Raw genomic sequence first — 12,714 nt, forward strand, 5'->3', positions numbered from 1 at the left:
TATAACACTATTAATACAATATTTTATTGTTGGTTGTAATGCTATTTGTTGATTATCTTTAATATTTTTTAATACCTTATCGATATAAAAGTGTTAAAGATATTGGTTTATATATATATTGATGAGTTCAATGAGTTTTCTTGATTTTATTATAATCTGGAACCTTTAGGCGGGATTATAATAAATAACAGTTTTGTACATAATTGCTTTCTTAGCTAGATCTGCAAGGAAACTTTAGTTTTGTGATTATATTATATACATAATTCATGTTTCCTGTGTTGTTCTATTTTAGCTACTGTTTCTATGCAATTATCTGCTGTGAAAACTCTGAATGGCTCTAAGTTTGATGATTGAAAAGAGTCTCTGAGCATGTACCTAGCAATAGCCCAACTGGATTTAGCCTTAAGGGTTGATGCACCTGCTGAACTTACTAATGAATCCAATATTGCTGAAAAGACTCATCATGAGAAGTGGCAAAATTCTAATAAGGTTTGCTTAATAGTGATGAAGTATAATGTAGATAAGTCCATAAGACAAGGTATTCTTGATAAGGAGACTGTTAATGAATTTCTGTAGACTATTGCTGAAAAGTTTAAAAAGTTTGACAAGGCTCAAAAGAGTCATTATCTTTCTTTGCTGGAGCACACCCAATATGATGGTGTCAGTGGTGTACGAGAACACATCATGACACTTATAAGTTATTTCAACAAGCTTAAGTCTTTTGATCTTGATTTGGGAGAAAGTTTTATGGTCTGGCACATTCTTGAATCTCTTTCACCCCAATTCAAATTCTATTGGAATTCTATCTGATATTAAATGGGATTATCATAATATATATATATATATATATATATATAGGACTGAGAGTTGGAGCCTCTTCCTTAGTAGGTTTATGGACAGCCTGACCCATTACAGGCTTGGCCAATCACATAACCTAATCCATTTAGATATTCCTAATTACTAAATTTATTATTTGATATCATTATTTAATCTGTCAATGAGCTTAACAATTGATTATTATTAATCTACATCCAGATACAAATAAATAATCCAACAATCTCCCACTTGGATAGCAGTAATCAATTTATTAAACTAAAACAACAGATTAATAAAATACAAACAATATCTAATAACAAGTAAGCAATTTAACCTATAAAATCCAGTTAATGAAATGGCAAACAAAATAACATTGAGTTCGATGGGGAAAATAATATTATATATATGTGCTAACAGAATCTCAAAAAACAAAAACTGAATTTAAATGGAATATGTGACAAGATATGTCCAAAAACAATGGTTTAAGCATTCCATACAAATGCTAACCCAAATGTAACATAAAACAGACTCCCATTAAACCAAAGCATCATCAAAAGTTTTCACTACATCCATATGCGCAACATGCTTCTGAAAAACACTAATGGGCATAGCTTTGGTTAACGAATCCGCAATCATTCAGTTCATAGTAATATGTTCAATTCGAGTCTATGATTCATGAATCTTCTCTCGAACAAACAGGAATTTGACATCAAAATGTTTAGTTCGACTATAATTCCTATGATTTTGAGAGAAGCAAACAACAGGAGCATTGTCGCAATAGATGGTTAAGGGCCTTGAGATGCTTTCAATAACAAGCATACTAGAAATCAATTTCTTTAACCGAATAGCTTGACAAGTGGCCTCATAACAAGCAACATACTCTGCTTCCATAGTGGAGGTAACGGTAAGTGTTTATTTGGCACTCTTCCAAGAAACAGCTCCTGCAAACATCATGAAGATATAACCAGAAGTAGATTTTCTATCATCTACGCAGCCTGCAAAGTCAGAATCAGAGTACCTAATGACTTCCAGATTGCCAGATCTTTTGTAAGTCAACATATAATTCTTAGTACCCTACAAATATCTCATAACTTTCTTTGCAGCTTTCCAATGGCTCTATCCAGGATTACTCAAGTATCTACCAAGGACACTAATAGCAAATGCTATATCAGGACGAGTGCATACTTGAGCATACATCAAGCTCCCAATTGCAGAACTGTATGGAATCTTTTCCATTTCAGTCCTTTCCTTGTCATCCTGAGGACATTGAGTTTTAGAGAGTTTCTCACCTGAAAGAACAGATGCAATAAAAGATGAGCAAGTGTGCATATTAAATCTCTTAAGAACTCTATCAATATAAGTTCCTTGAGATAAATCCAATATGCCTCAAGACCTATCACGGTGAATCTGAATACCCAGAATATATGTGGCCTCACTAAGATCTTTCATATCAAAATGACTAGAAAGCATGTATTTTGTCTCATTCAAGAGATTGATGCTATTACTAGCAAGAAGAATGTCATCAACATACAACACTAGAATAATGAAATGGCTCCCACTCACCTTCTGAAAGATGCATTGATCTGAAGCATTCTCCTCAAAATCAAGAGAAGTCAAAACTTGATCAAACTTCAGATAGTATTGTCTAGAAGCCTGTTTCAACCCGTAAATGGATCTTTTCAACTTGCACACTAAGTGTTCTTTACTAGCTTCTATGAAACCATTTGGTTGAACCATATACACATCTTCATATAAGTCTCAATTTAAGAAAGCTGTTTTAACATCCATCTGGTGGAGTTCAAAGTCATAATGAGCAATTAAAGCCATAACCACATGAAAGGCATCTTTAGTGGACACTAGGAAAAAAGTTTCTATACAATCTATACATTTCCTCTGATTATAACCTTTTACTACTAGTCTGGCCTTATACCTTTCTATTTCTCTCCCTAGAAATGTGACCTAAACGTCTATGCCATAACATTGAAGAGTTCTCTTTAACTCTTTGACGTTTGTGTCCAATAACAATATTAATAGGAACATCAACATATTGAAAAAAGGAACTGAATTTAAATCCAACATGTATAAACCATTGCATAAAATAGCGAAACCAACAATATCAAATTTAAAATAAATAACAATTTTTTTATTGCCCTGAAGAAACACATAACCACACTTATCTAAAATAGGTGTTGGAATTAAATTTCTCCTTAAAGAAGGAACATAAACAGTATCATTTAATTCCAATACATGTCCAAAAGATAAATTCAAAGAAACAGTCTCTATTCTACTACTGCAACTCCATTTACTCCTAAAACAGTCTTCTCCTTTTCACTTGGCTTCCTCATGTTTTTGAACCCCTTCCTTCTCATGCTTCTTCTTAAGCTTAAAACAGTCCTCTAACTTATGGCCAAGCTTCTTGCAATAGTTGCACTTGCCTTTGAAGGGCTTCTTCTTAACTGTTAAATTATGATCATGCTTACCACCATTCTTGTTCTCAAATTTACCTTTAGGCTTCTTGTCCTTCTGAAATTTCTCATTAGTCTTGCTACTAGAGCCTTTAAAAATATAATTAACAGAAGGAGTATTACCTTTCCTCATAGATTCCTCTTCTTGGCACACAATGGCTATCAACTGATCAACTGTCCACTCCCCTTGTTGGGAGTTATAAGAAGTTTTAAGAATTTTGAATTGGGGTGGAAGAGATTCAAGAATGTGTCAAACCAGAAAACTTTCTCCCAAATTAAGATCAAAAGACTTGAACTTGTTGAAATAACTTATAAGTGTCATGATGTGTTATCGTACACCACTGGCACCATCATATTGGGTGTGCTCCAACAAAGAAAAATAATGACTCTTTTGAGCATTGTCAAACTTTTTAAACTTTATCTTAGTAGTCTCCTTATCAAGAATACATTATCTTATGGACTTATCTATATTATACTTTATCACTATTAAGCAAACCCTATTAGAATTTTGCCACTTCTCATGATAAGTCTTTTCAGCAATAGTAGATTCATTAGTAAGTTCAGCAGGTGCATCAACTCTTAAGGCTAAATCCAGTTGGGCTATTGCTAGATACATGCTCAGAGACTCTTTTCAATCATCAAAATTGGAGCCATTCAGAGTTTTCACAGTAGATAAGTGCATAGAAACAATATCATTTAATTTCAACACAAGCTCAAGTCTTTTGATCTTGATTTGGAAGAAAGTTTTCTAGTCTGGCACATTCTTGAATCTCTTCTACGCCAATTCAAATTCTATCTGATATTAAATGGATAGCAAGCTTGCCCAATCACATGACCCAATCCATTTAGTTATTACTAATTACTAAACTTATTATTTGATATCATTATTTAATCTGTCAATGAGCCTAACAGTTGATTATTGCTAATCTACATCCAGATACAAATAAATAATCCAATAAGCCCAAATACTAAAAAATATGAAAAATATTTTCGAAAAAAACACTTTTTTGAAAACTAATGGAGTCTTAATCTTTCTTTATTCTCTCTCCCAAAAGATGATAGGGTAAGGGAACAAGAATCATCCTACGTAGATTTTGCAGCTTAGCTTTTTAGTAACATGTAATCTTAGGAAGGTGACTCCATATAGTCTTCATAGTCATGAGTAATGCTTTGATCTCTCTTTCTCTTTCTTACTTAGTCAATATAGATGAGCGTGAAAATGGAAGACCCATTTTAAAGCCATTGCTCCAATACATGATGCTAGTGGCCATTACCTGAATAACCTATCTTTTAGAAATTAGAGATCACAACTTTTATCCATCCTTTAGAAAATATATTTCATTTTAACTCAATCAACCATGTCTCTATATATCAAATTTCTTAATTTCTTAACTTCTATGACTAGATGAGACTGAGATATCATGACCTCTACCTCTTCTCTCTTAAGTTGATGGTTTCTAGACCTGTGAGACGTTGGCTCTGTTGATAGGGGGTGTGTTCTTTCTTGGCTTTGGCTGGTTTTGTCCAGCCATGCATGACTTTGGCACAAGGAATCTCCTTTTTGGCTTTCAGTGAGTTTCTCCAGCCTTTATTTCCTGATTATGGCGGCATTGTGCAAGGTTGATGTCCCTAGGTCTCTACTCGGGATTTTTAGGTCTAGGTTTGGTTGGTTAGGGTTCTGGACTTGATGTTGGGCTTGCTTCTTGAGTTACGGTTTCTTTGTAATTCAGGTCCTCGGCCTTGATATGTGTACTCTTGCTTTATGCAATGAATTTGCAGTACAGAAAAGTTAGATGGTGAATTCATAATTTTTATTTACGATTTTTTTTAAAAAAGAAATTAATTAATTCATCGATTTTAATTTTTGGGTTTGAGTTAAAATTGAAAAAAATATGAATGTAGTGACCCCAAGAAATCTATAAGATAGGGAATCTAATGATCATTTAGCACCAAAAGAATGTTAGCTAACAAAGTCTCTTTCCACACTAGAGGACAATAAAATATGAAAAACATTCATGATTAGTTTGATTGAATAAAAATTCACCAAGCAATGTTAAAAGAAGGAGATACGTATAATATATACATATCTAGAGCGAGCCTGATCAAACAAAATGTTCACTCACCTGTAGTTGCATTTGATGCTGCTGTTTCTTCAATCCTGATAAGATTAAGATGATAAGATCCCATATGCATATGCCATTATCAAACCCCTTTTGCGAAAGTGGGAGAAGTTTTTATTTTAGTTTTTTATATACAAAGGTATTGTTTTAAATAAATTATTTATGAAAAAATTTAATTAAATTTTCACATAATTATATTTGATTTTTTTAAAGTTAAAATTGAAAAATTAAAAATTTTTTTTCTAAACATAAAAATTGATAAAAAAAATTAATTATAAATTAAATGATTAATCTATCTCAAAATTAAATAAACTTTGGGGAAAATTTTAAAAATTAAATTAGAATAATATGAAAAAATAATTTGTTAAACTAAAATTCTGTTTGTTTCACGAAAAATAACTTTTATATAGACCAAAAAAATATTTTTCACAAAAATATTTTTTGTTGTTTAGTTGTAATGTTAAATTAATGATATGTATTTATTTCATATATGTACAAATGTGCTCACATTTTAATAAGATTATCAAAATTTAAAAAATGAAAAATGACTACCTTTTTTAAAAAATAAAAGTCATTTTTCTTAAAAATGATTTAATTTTTCCTTTGATCAGGAAAATATTTTCTATTGATCAATTTTTCTGAGTACCCCAAACACTAAAAAATGCAGAAAATATTTTTCAAAAAAATATATTTTTTTAAAACAAATAGAGTCTAACTTATAAATACAGAGTTTATAAGCATCAAAATAAAAAGATGGTTTTCTCTAACTTTTTTTTCTTTTAAATTTATAAACTAAACTTATAAGTTTAAAAATTGTTACAAATAAATAGATTAACCAATTTTTAGAACTTATAAACTCATAAACTAAGACAAACACCCTCGGGGTATTGTTCAACCATTATTAATTAATTTCATGCCATGATGGTAATGGTTAATAGCAGCAGTCTAAGTCCTTATGAGTTCTTATCATTAAAAAGGTTGGTCTTCGAAGGAATATAAGATCAAATCAAAGAAATGCTAATTAAGTTATTGACCATATCAAGCATATATGTAATCCCAAGTGAAGATCCAGCTGTTAGGACAAGTCAAAACTCAAAGGAATACATATCTATAAAAGTGCTTTCTACCCACCAATATGAGAATAAGGTGCAAAAATCCTTAATTTCTAGCCTCATGTAATTCTGGTAAGATTAGTTGCTTAATTCAAATTGTGCACTTGGAAGATAATTAGAGAGTTTTAGTGGTCTTAGTCATTCAAACAGATTACACAAAGCTTGAGAGAAGCCTCCCACTATAATCTCACGACATTTCTTTTCACTAATTGATATTCTTCTTCATTCATCTTTTCTCTATCAAAATGAAGCAAGTCTCTAATATTAGTAAGAATATACAAATTTTTTTTTTCTTGATAGAGGGATTGGAGGAATGGAGATTCGAATCTAGCATTTGCTATCACTAGACCAAACCAATACTAGACAAATTTTTTTTGTGGAAATAATTATCGGCACAAGAAAGGTTGTTAAAATAATATTTTATTCTCTTAATTGCTCTCAATTAGATGATAACAAGAAATTAAGAAAGTGTACTACAATAAACCTGGCATTTGCTAACATTAGATCATGTCAGACTAGATAAATTTTTCAGTGAAAATTATTATCAATACAAGAAAGGCTGCTAAAATGATATTTTATTCGCTTATTTGTTCTCAATTAGATGATAACAAGAAATTAAGAAAGTGTACTACAATGAACCTGGCATTTGCTCTCATTAGATCATGTCAGACTAGATAAATTTTTCAGTGAAAATTATTATCAGCACAAGAAAGGCTGCTAAAATGATATTTTATTCTCAGTTAGACGAAAACAAGAAATCAAGAAAGTGTCAAGAAAGTGTACTACAATGAAGATTGTTCCTAAGATCATCATTTAATGTGATCTTGTGTTATATTTTTCCCTTCTTTCATGGATGGTGTTGTTGAAAAAGGAGAAGGCTCCCATATTTCTGATCCTTGATTATAGCTAAATAAGGCTCCATCTGAATTGATTAACCATTTGCATTCTGTAAAACACCTATTATAATCTTTTTTTGCATTATATGCATCAAAATGTCTCGGATACGAGTCTTCCCATTGCAAACCGCAGAAAAATAAAGTAGTACCCCAGAAATTAACATTGAAGCTCCATTGAAATTCAGATCCATTTTCCAAAATGACATAGCCAAGGTCATCATCTTTGGATTGACAATGTAAAATGATGGACCTTCCTTCTCCAAGCATATTAATCACACGAACATGAACTGTTGCATGAACAAGAATGATATAAAAGTGCATCAACACAAGAAATACAAGAACATTGTCTATTCTTTTCATGTTCTAACACTTGTTATGCACTATCAAAAGAGAGAGACAAAGAAAGAGCTCTTTGGGTTTCATTTTTATATATGAAAAAGGTATTTTTGTAGTTACTTGTTTGGTGATATATGGTCACCCAAGATAAAAGATAATGAGCATAGCTAACTTTCTTTCATCTCTTGAAATATTTCTAAAATAAGTGGGCATAAGTTGATAGGTGGTAAAGAAATAGACTTTATTTTTCTTGAGTCATCTGTTTTTCCATCCCCAGCCCCTCCATGTTGCATCACATCAATATCGAGTCGCTCGACTTGCTCCAATGGCTATGCCCCAGCTTTGCCAATTCTAAAACCATTCAATGAACTTTATTTATTAGTGAATAAATCATAAAATTCTTCTTGTTCTTATCTAAAATCCATTGGCAATACAATGATGTAACAGAACACTAAAGTTTCGTTTGGAATTGAGATTGAGAGGTTAATAAAGTGTTTCTTAGAAAAAAAATAATATTTTAAATACTGTTAAAAAATTATTTAATTATTCTAAAAATTTTTATAACTAAAAAATGTTGAATTTAAGTTAATTTTTAATATCTTTAACTAATATATTTAAATTGTTAATATCTTTAATATCCGATATGTAGACTTTCTAAAAATTTAACAAATTTAAAGAAAATCAATAAAATATTAGATTACCAATAAATATTAGGTGTAGTGGTAAAGCTCATAACTCATTGCTCTTTCAAGGAAGCTTAAGTTTTATTATAGAGAAGACATTATTAGAGGATAACCATAAACCCTAAAGATATTAGTTTGTGTGAGCCGTAGGTTAGGTTTTAAATAAATGTGGTTAATTAATAAAATAAAGAATGAGGGAAATGTTCCATTTTCTAGTTCCAGTTAATGAGCCTGTGAACTGTTGCCCAACCCATAACGCAAATGAGCCCAACCAACATATCCTTTTAACTACAGAACAGATTTCCCATAAGATACTTGTCGTTTATGATTCCCGGATCTATAATTTGATATGCTAGTTGTGAGGAGCAGTGCTACGACATGTAGTTTTTTGTTCAATCAAACCAGTGGAAATGCCCAAAGCAATATTGAATGAACCATTTCTTCCTCAGGACCTAATCCATCAATAAAAATTACAAGATATCACCAATACAGATAGGAATACGAATCAATGAGAATTATTATGAGTGTTTTTAGCATTGTGATGGGGGAGTCAAAACTGATTTTCAGGAAAAAAATGTATTATCTTAGATTACTGCACCTCCTCAAGTTTGGAGCGTGAAATATTTATAGGAGACTCAGAGAGACTTTGATATCATCTTAAAAAAATCAGTTAGGTTTAAATCCTAAATCCTAAATCCTAAATCCAGACAGAAAATTAGCTTAAGGTCAAAGGATACCCTTATTTCAAACTAATATGGGATCTTAACAGTGCTAAGAAATATTTATTTGTAGTTTTTTTGAATTACAAATAGAAAATTCCTTTTCCCTCACTTGTGAAAGACATGCTTTTCATCATTTCAATTGGGGTAATAACAACAGCCATGGTTTATAATTGAAGTGGAGTCTCATGCACCCTTGGCTTTTGTTCTTGGAGGACACCACAGCCCATTGTAGGCTGAAATCTTTAATAGCTCATCCCTCCTATTGATTAATTGAGTGATGATTTGTAAATTAAGACAGAATTTCCTAGCTTATACTATATCAAATTAGAACTGTAACTGCTAGGAATAAAGTTGAGATCGAACTAGTACCTTGCGATCTGGTTAAAGTTAATTGCCTAGGGATCAGAATCGGATTGAAACTGTGACTGTGATAATAAAAGAAATAAATTAAAACCAATAATTATAATTACATTTTTATATATGTAATGCTTGATATTTAAGAGAGAGGCGGAGCTGTTGAACACGAAAAGGAGAGGCTCCTCCAAGAAATCAGAATAATAAAAAACGCGCAAAGAATTTTTCTCATATAAATGTCGATTTCAGTGGAAAAAGATGTTCGGATGCCAGCCAAATGCAAGAACCAAAGCTATTCCTAGAGTCCAAGTCGAGTTGTTTTTGCTTTTTCTATAATTTGATGGCATTCCTTCTGAATTCTCACTTCAAAGCTCGCTGTTTACAGCACAAAATAAAGTTTAAATAATTATGAGTGAAATTAAGGCATGATTCCCACTAGACTTAAAACAACTAGATGGCTGTCAATTTTCTAGGTTGGAATTTCATGAAGAACATGATTCTTACAACAAAAAAGCATAATAACTACAGAACTTTTTACCCAATAGTGTGCATGCATTTTCTGCTTCATCTATAACAAGAAAGCAAAATAGGCAAAACGCATTTGTGACAAAGCTTACGTTCAAGATTTATGGCAAATATATATGCATTCAAGATTATCTACTGGAGATTTATGCCTCACTTTCTCCTGATTTTCGTTCAAACCAGTTTTTCTTTTCTCTACTTCGTCACAGAAGCTGCCTTCAAGCATGGGTTGAATCCTCATGTCTATGTAACCTATCGATATTTTTTAGGCTGTGCAGTGGTGTTTCCTTTTGCATATTTTCTTGAAAGGTATATGATACAGATGTGCACAAGCATAAACACTCCAGTAGCTATTAACATTATATTGAATATCAGTAGAAAGTTAATATATTGGCAGATCTTGTTATTATATGGGGTATAGAGCTTGACAGGTTTTCTTTCTTTTTTTTTTCCCCTGCAGAAAAGTAAGGCCAAAGATGACATTTCCCTTGTTTCTGGAGATATTTGTACTCTCTCTCCTAGGGTAAGTAGGACAGTACTCCTTCCTCAACATAATACAGAAAGAAAATGGAAATAATTTTGTTTGCAAGAAACAGAAAAGAACTCACACTTTCCTCTTCTGATGAAAACCAGGGCTAGCTTGACCCTCAACATGTACTTTGCAAGCTTGAAATACACCTCTCCTGCCTTTATTACATCAATGACCAACACCATTCCCAGTATTACTTTTATATTTGCTACTATTCTCAGGTGGGAACTTCAACGCTTGAATATTAACTCCGCAAAACAAGAAATCATCCATCTTAATTTTGAAGTGAACACTTAATGTTTGCCGTGTAGGTTGGAGGTTGTTGATGTAAGGAATCCTCGTGGGATAGCCAAAATCCTTGGAGCATTAATGTCCCTGGCAGGGGCCTTGACACTCACCTTTTACAAGGGACCTGAGGTGCGAAGCTTGCAGGGTGCTCCGATTCATATTAGAAGTAATCCTGCTCAACAAAACTGGATAAAAGGGTCATTTCTACTTGCTGCAAGTTGCATAACATTGTCTATGTGGTTCATTATGCAGGTACATATATGTAATTCTTCTTTCAACTAGTTATTTCCAGTATACCTTTTTTGTTTGGCTTTGACTCCATGAAAACAGTGCAATGCAAGGGAAGGCCGTGTACATTTGACCACAAGAACCTATAATATGGAAAGATTTATGCACCAAGACACCCTTTAGCAGAAGATCGATTCTTTGTTTTGAACAGCACATATACTTGGATTATTAAGCTACGATAATTGAACTAACCATGATGCTGCAATTAGAATATTTGGTTCTTCAAAATCATTCATTCCAGGAGGCTAAATTCTTTATCAGAACATAAGAAGCCAATTTTTATCACAGCTTGTACTTAAGAATATGACTGCTAAAAAAATTCATACAATTTAAAATACTTTTTCTATTATGATCTTAGATAATGTGTACCTTGTAGGTATATACATTGAAGAAGTATCCTGCACAGCTATCACTGACTGCCATGATAAACTTTCTTGGGGGACTACAATCAGCTGTCTTCACATTGTGTATACAACACAAACTGGAAGCATGGTACATTACATTCGACATCAACTTCTGGTGCATCGTTTACGCTGTAGGTATATGAAATGAACTGCATATAATCCACATATGTTAATTAGTAACAAAAATAATGCCATAAATGTTGAACGGCAGGGAGTTGTAATCTGTGCTTTAACAGTCTTCCTTCAACTGTGGTGCACAAAACAGAAGGGGCCAGTCTTTGTGACTATGTTTAGTCCCCTTTCAACAATACTGGTAGCAATTCTGGCATACTTTTTCTTTGGTGAAGAGCTGCAAACAGGAAGGTAAAAAATCGTAGTTCTGCCCCATAATTTGCCTAGAAGTGCTGATTGTTCCTAATTTATCTTTGGCTTCTTCAGCTTGCTGGGAGGAGCCATTGTTATTATTGGACTATACCTGCTGTTGTTAGGCAAAGAAGGTGATCAAGATCAGATCAAGTCCCAAGTGCAATCATCCCCAACTTATGATGAGGAAAAGGACCCCCACATAGAAATGGAAACTTCACAAGAAGAGAAAGCAATACAACAGGGTCTTGAGAAATAAACCTGCATCATGAGTCTGGTGTGAGAGAACTTATATTTAAGAAAAAAGGAAATAAATGCAATAACAAATAAGTGAAGCGACTATTTTTTTGGGGCTCTTACTACAAGGAATTCACTGCTTTTTGGGCAACTTACAAATTCCAGGTTGATCATAAGGATTAAATCCCTAGGATACCACCAAATGGATTTATAAAACTCAGCTGTTCACTCCCAGGAGTTCAAACGTTGCATATCAACAAATAGGGGACAAGTGAAATATCAAATAAGCCAAACCTCATTCTCTACTAATGTTAATTTTATACAAGTTAGGCTGCTTCAATAAACTTGCAATTTTTTCTTTTTTTTTTTTTAATTATATTTACAAGAAAAAAAAAAAACAATAACTAAACGTTGATTCCAAAAAACTAGTTAGGAAGACTAATTCAGCATAATTATTCGAAAATCATAAATCTTTTAATCACAAGTATAAAAAACGAAAAACAAAACGAAAGTTGTCATATTCATCCCTGGTTTATGACTCATGTTATGCACATGATGGATGTTGAATCTTGTCTGGGT

At 32.4% G+C, this 12,714-nt stretch overlaps 2 protein-coding genes across 2 annotated transcripts; one reads left to right on the plus strand and one right to left on the minus strand.

The window, feature by feature from the left end:
• Positions 1–7,322: 7,322 nt before the first annotated feature.
• Positions 7,323–7,769, minus strand: LOC131181625 (self-incompatibility protein S1-like). The gene has a single exon (XM_058150485.1). It carries the CDS (start codon positions 7,767–7,769, stop codon positions 7,323–7,325), a length of 447 nt encoding a protein of 148 aa, XP_058006468.1.
• Positions 7,770–10,046: 2,277 nt separating this feature from the next.
• Positions 10,047–12,652, plus strand: LOC110669536 (WAT1-related protein At3g56620). Its single transcript, XM_058149764.1, has 7 exons — positions 10,047–10,335; positions 10,487–10,549; positions 10,660–10,776; positions 10,867–11,095; positions 11,508–11,666; positions 11,747–11,898; positions 11,974–12,652. Exons 1-7 carry the CDS (start codon positions 10,133–10,135, stop codon positions 12,155–12,157), a joined length of 1,107 nt encoding a protein of 368 aa, XP_058005747.1. The 5' UTR covers positions 10,047–10,132; the 3' UTR covers positions 12,158–12,652.
• The last annotated feature ends 62 nt before the right edge of the window (positions 12,653–12,714 follow it).

This window comes from Hevea brasiliensis, chromosome 7, assembly GCF_030052815.1.
Source record: "Hevea brasiliensis isolate MT/VB/25A 57/8 chromosome 7, ASM3005281v1, whole genome shotgun sequence".
Classification (NCBI taxonomy): domain Eukaryota; kingdom Viridiplantae; phylum Streptophyta; class Magnoliopsida; order Malpighiales; family Euphorbiaceae; genus Hevea; species Hevea brasiliensis.

Bases quoted from the DNA above. Each gene is read 5' to 3' on its own strand.
- LOC131181625 (XM_058150485.1), bottom strand. From the start codon at position 7,769: ATGAAAAGAATAGACAATGTTCTTGTATTTCTTGTGTTGATGCACTTT.
- LOC110669536 (XM_058149764.1), top strand. From the start codon at position 10,133: ATGGCAAATATATATGCATTCAAGATTATCTACTGGAGATTTATGCCT. The intron at 11,096-11,507 runs GTACATATATGT...TGTACCTTGTAG, and splicing joins CTATGTGGTTCATTATGCAG to GTATATACATTGAAGAAGTA. The intron at 11,667-11,746 runs GTAGGTATATGA...GTTGAACGGCAG, and splicing joins TCTGGTGCATCGTTTACGCT to GGAGTTGTAATCTGTGCTTT.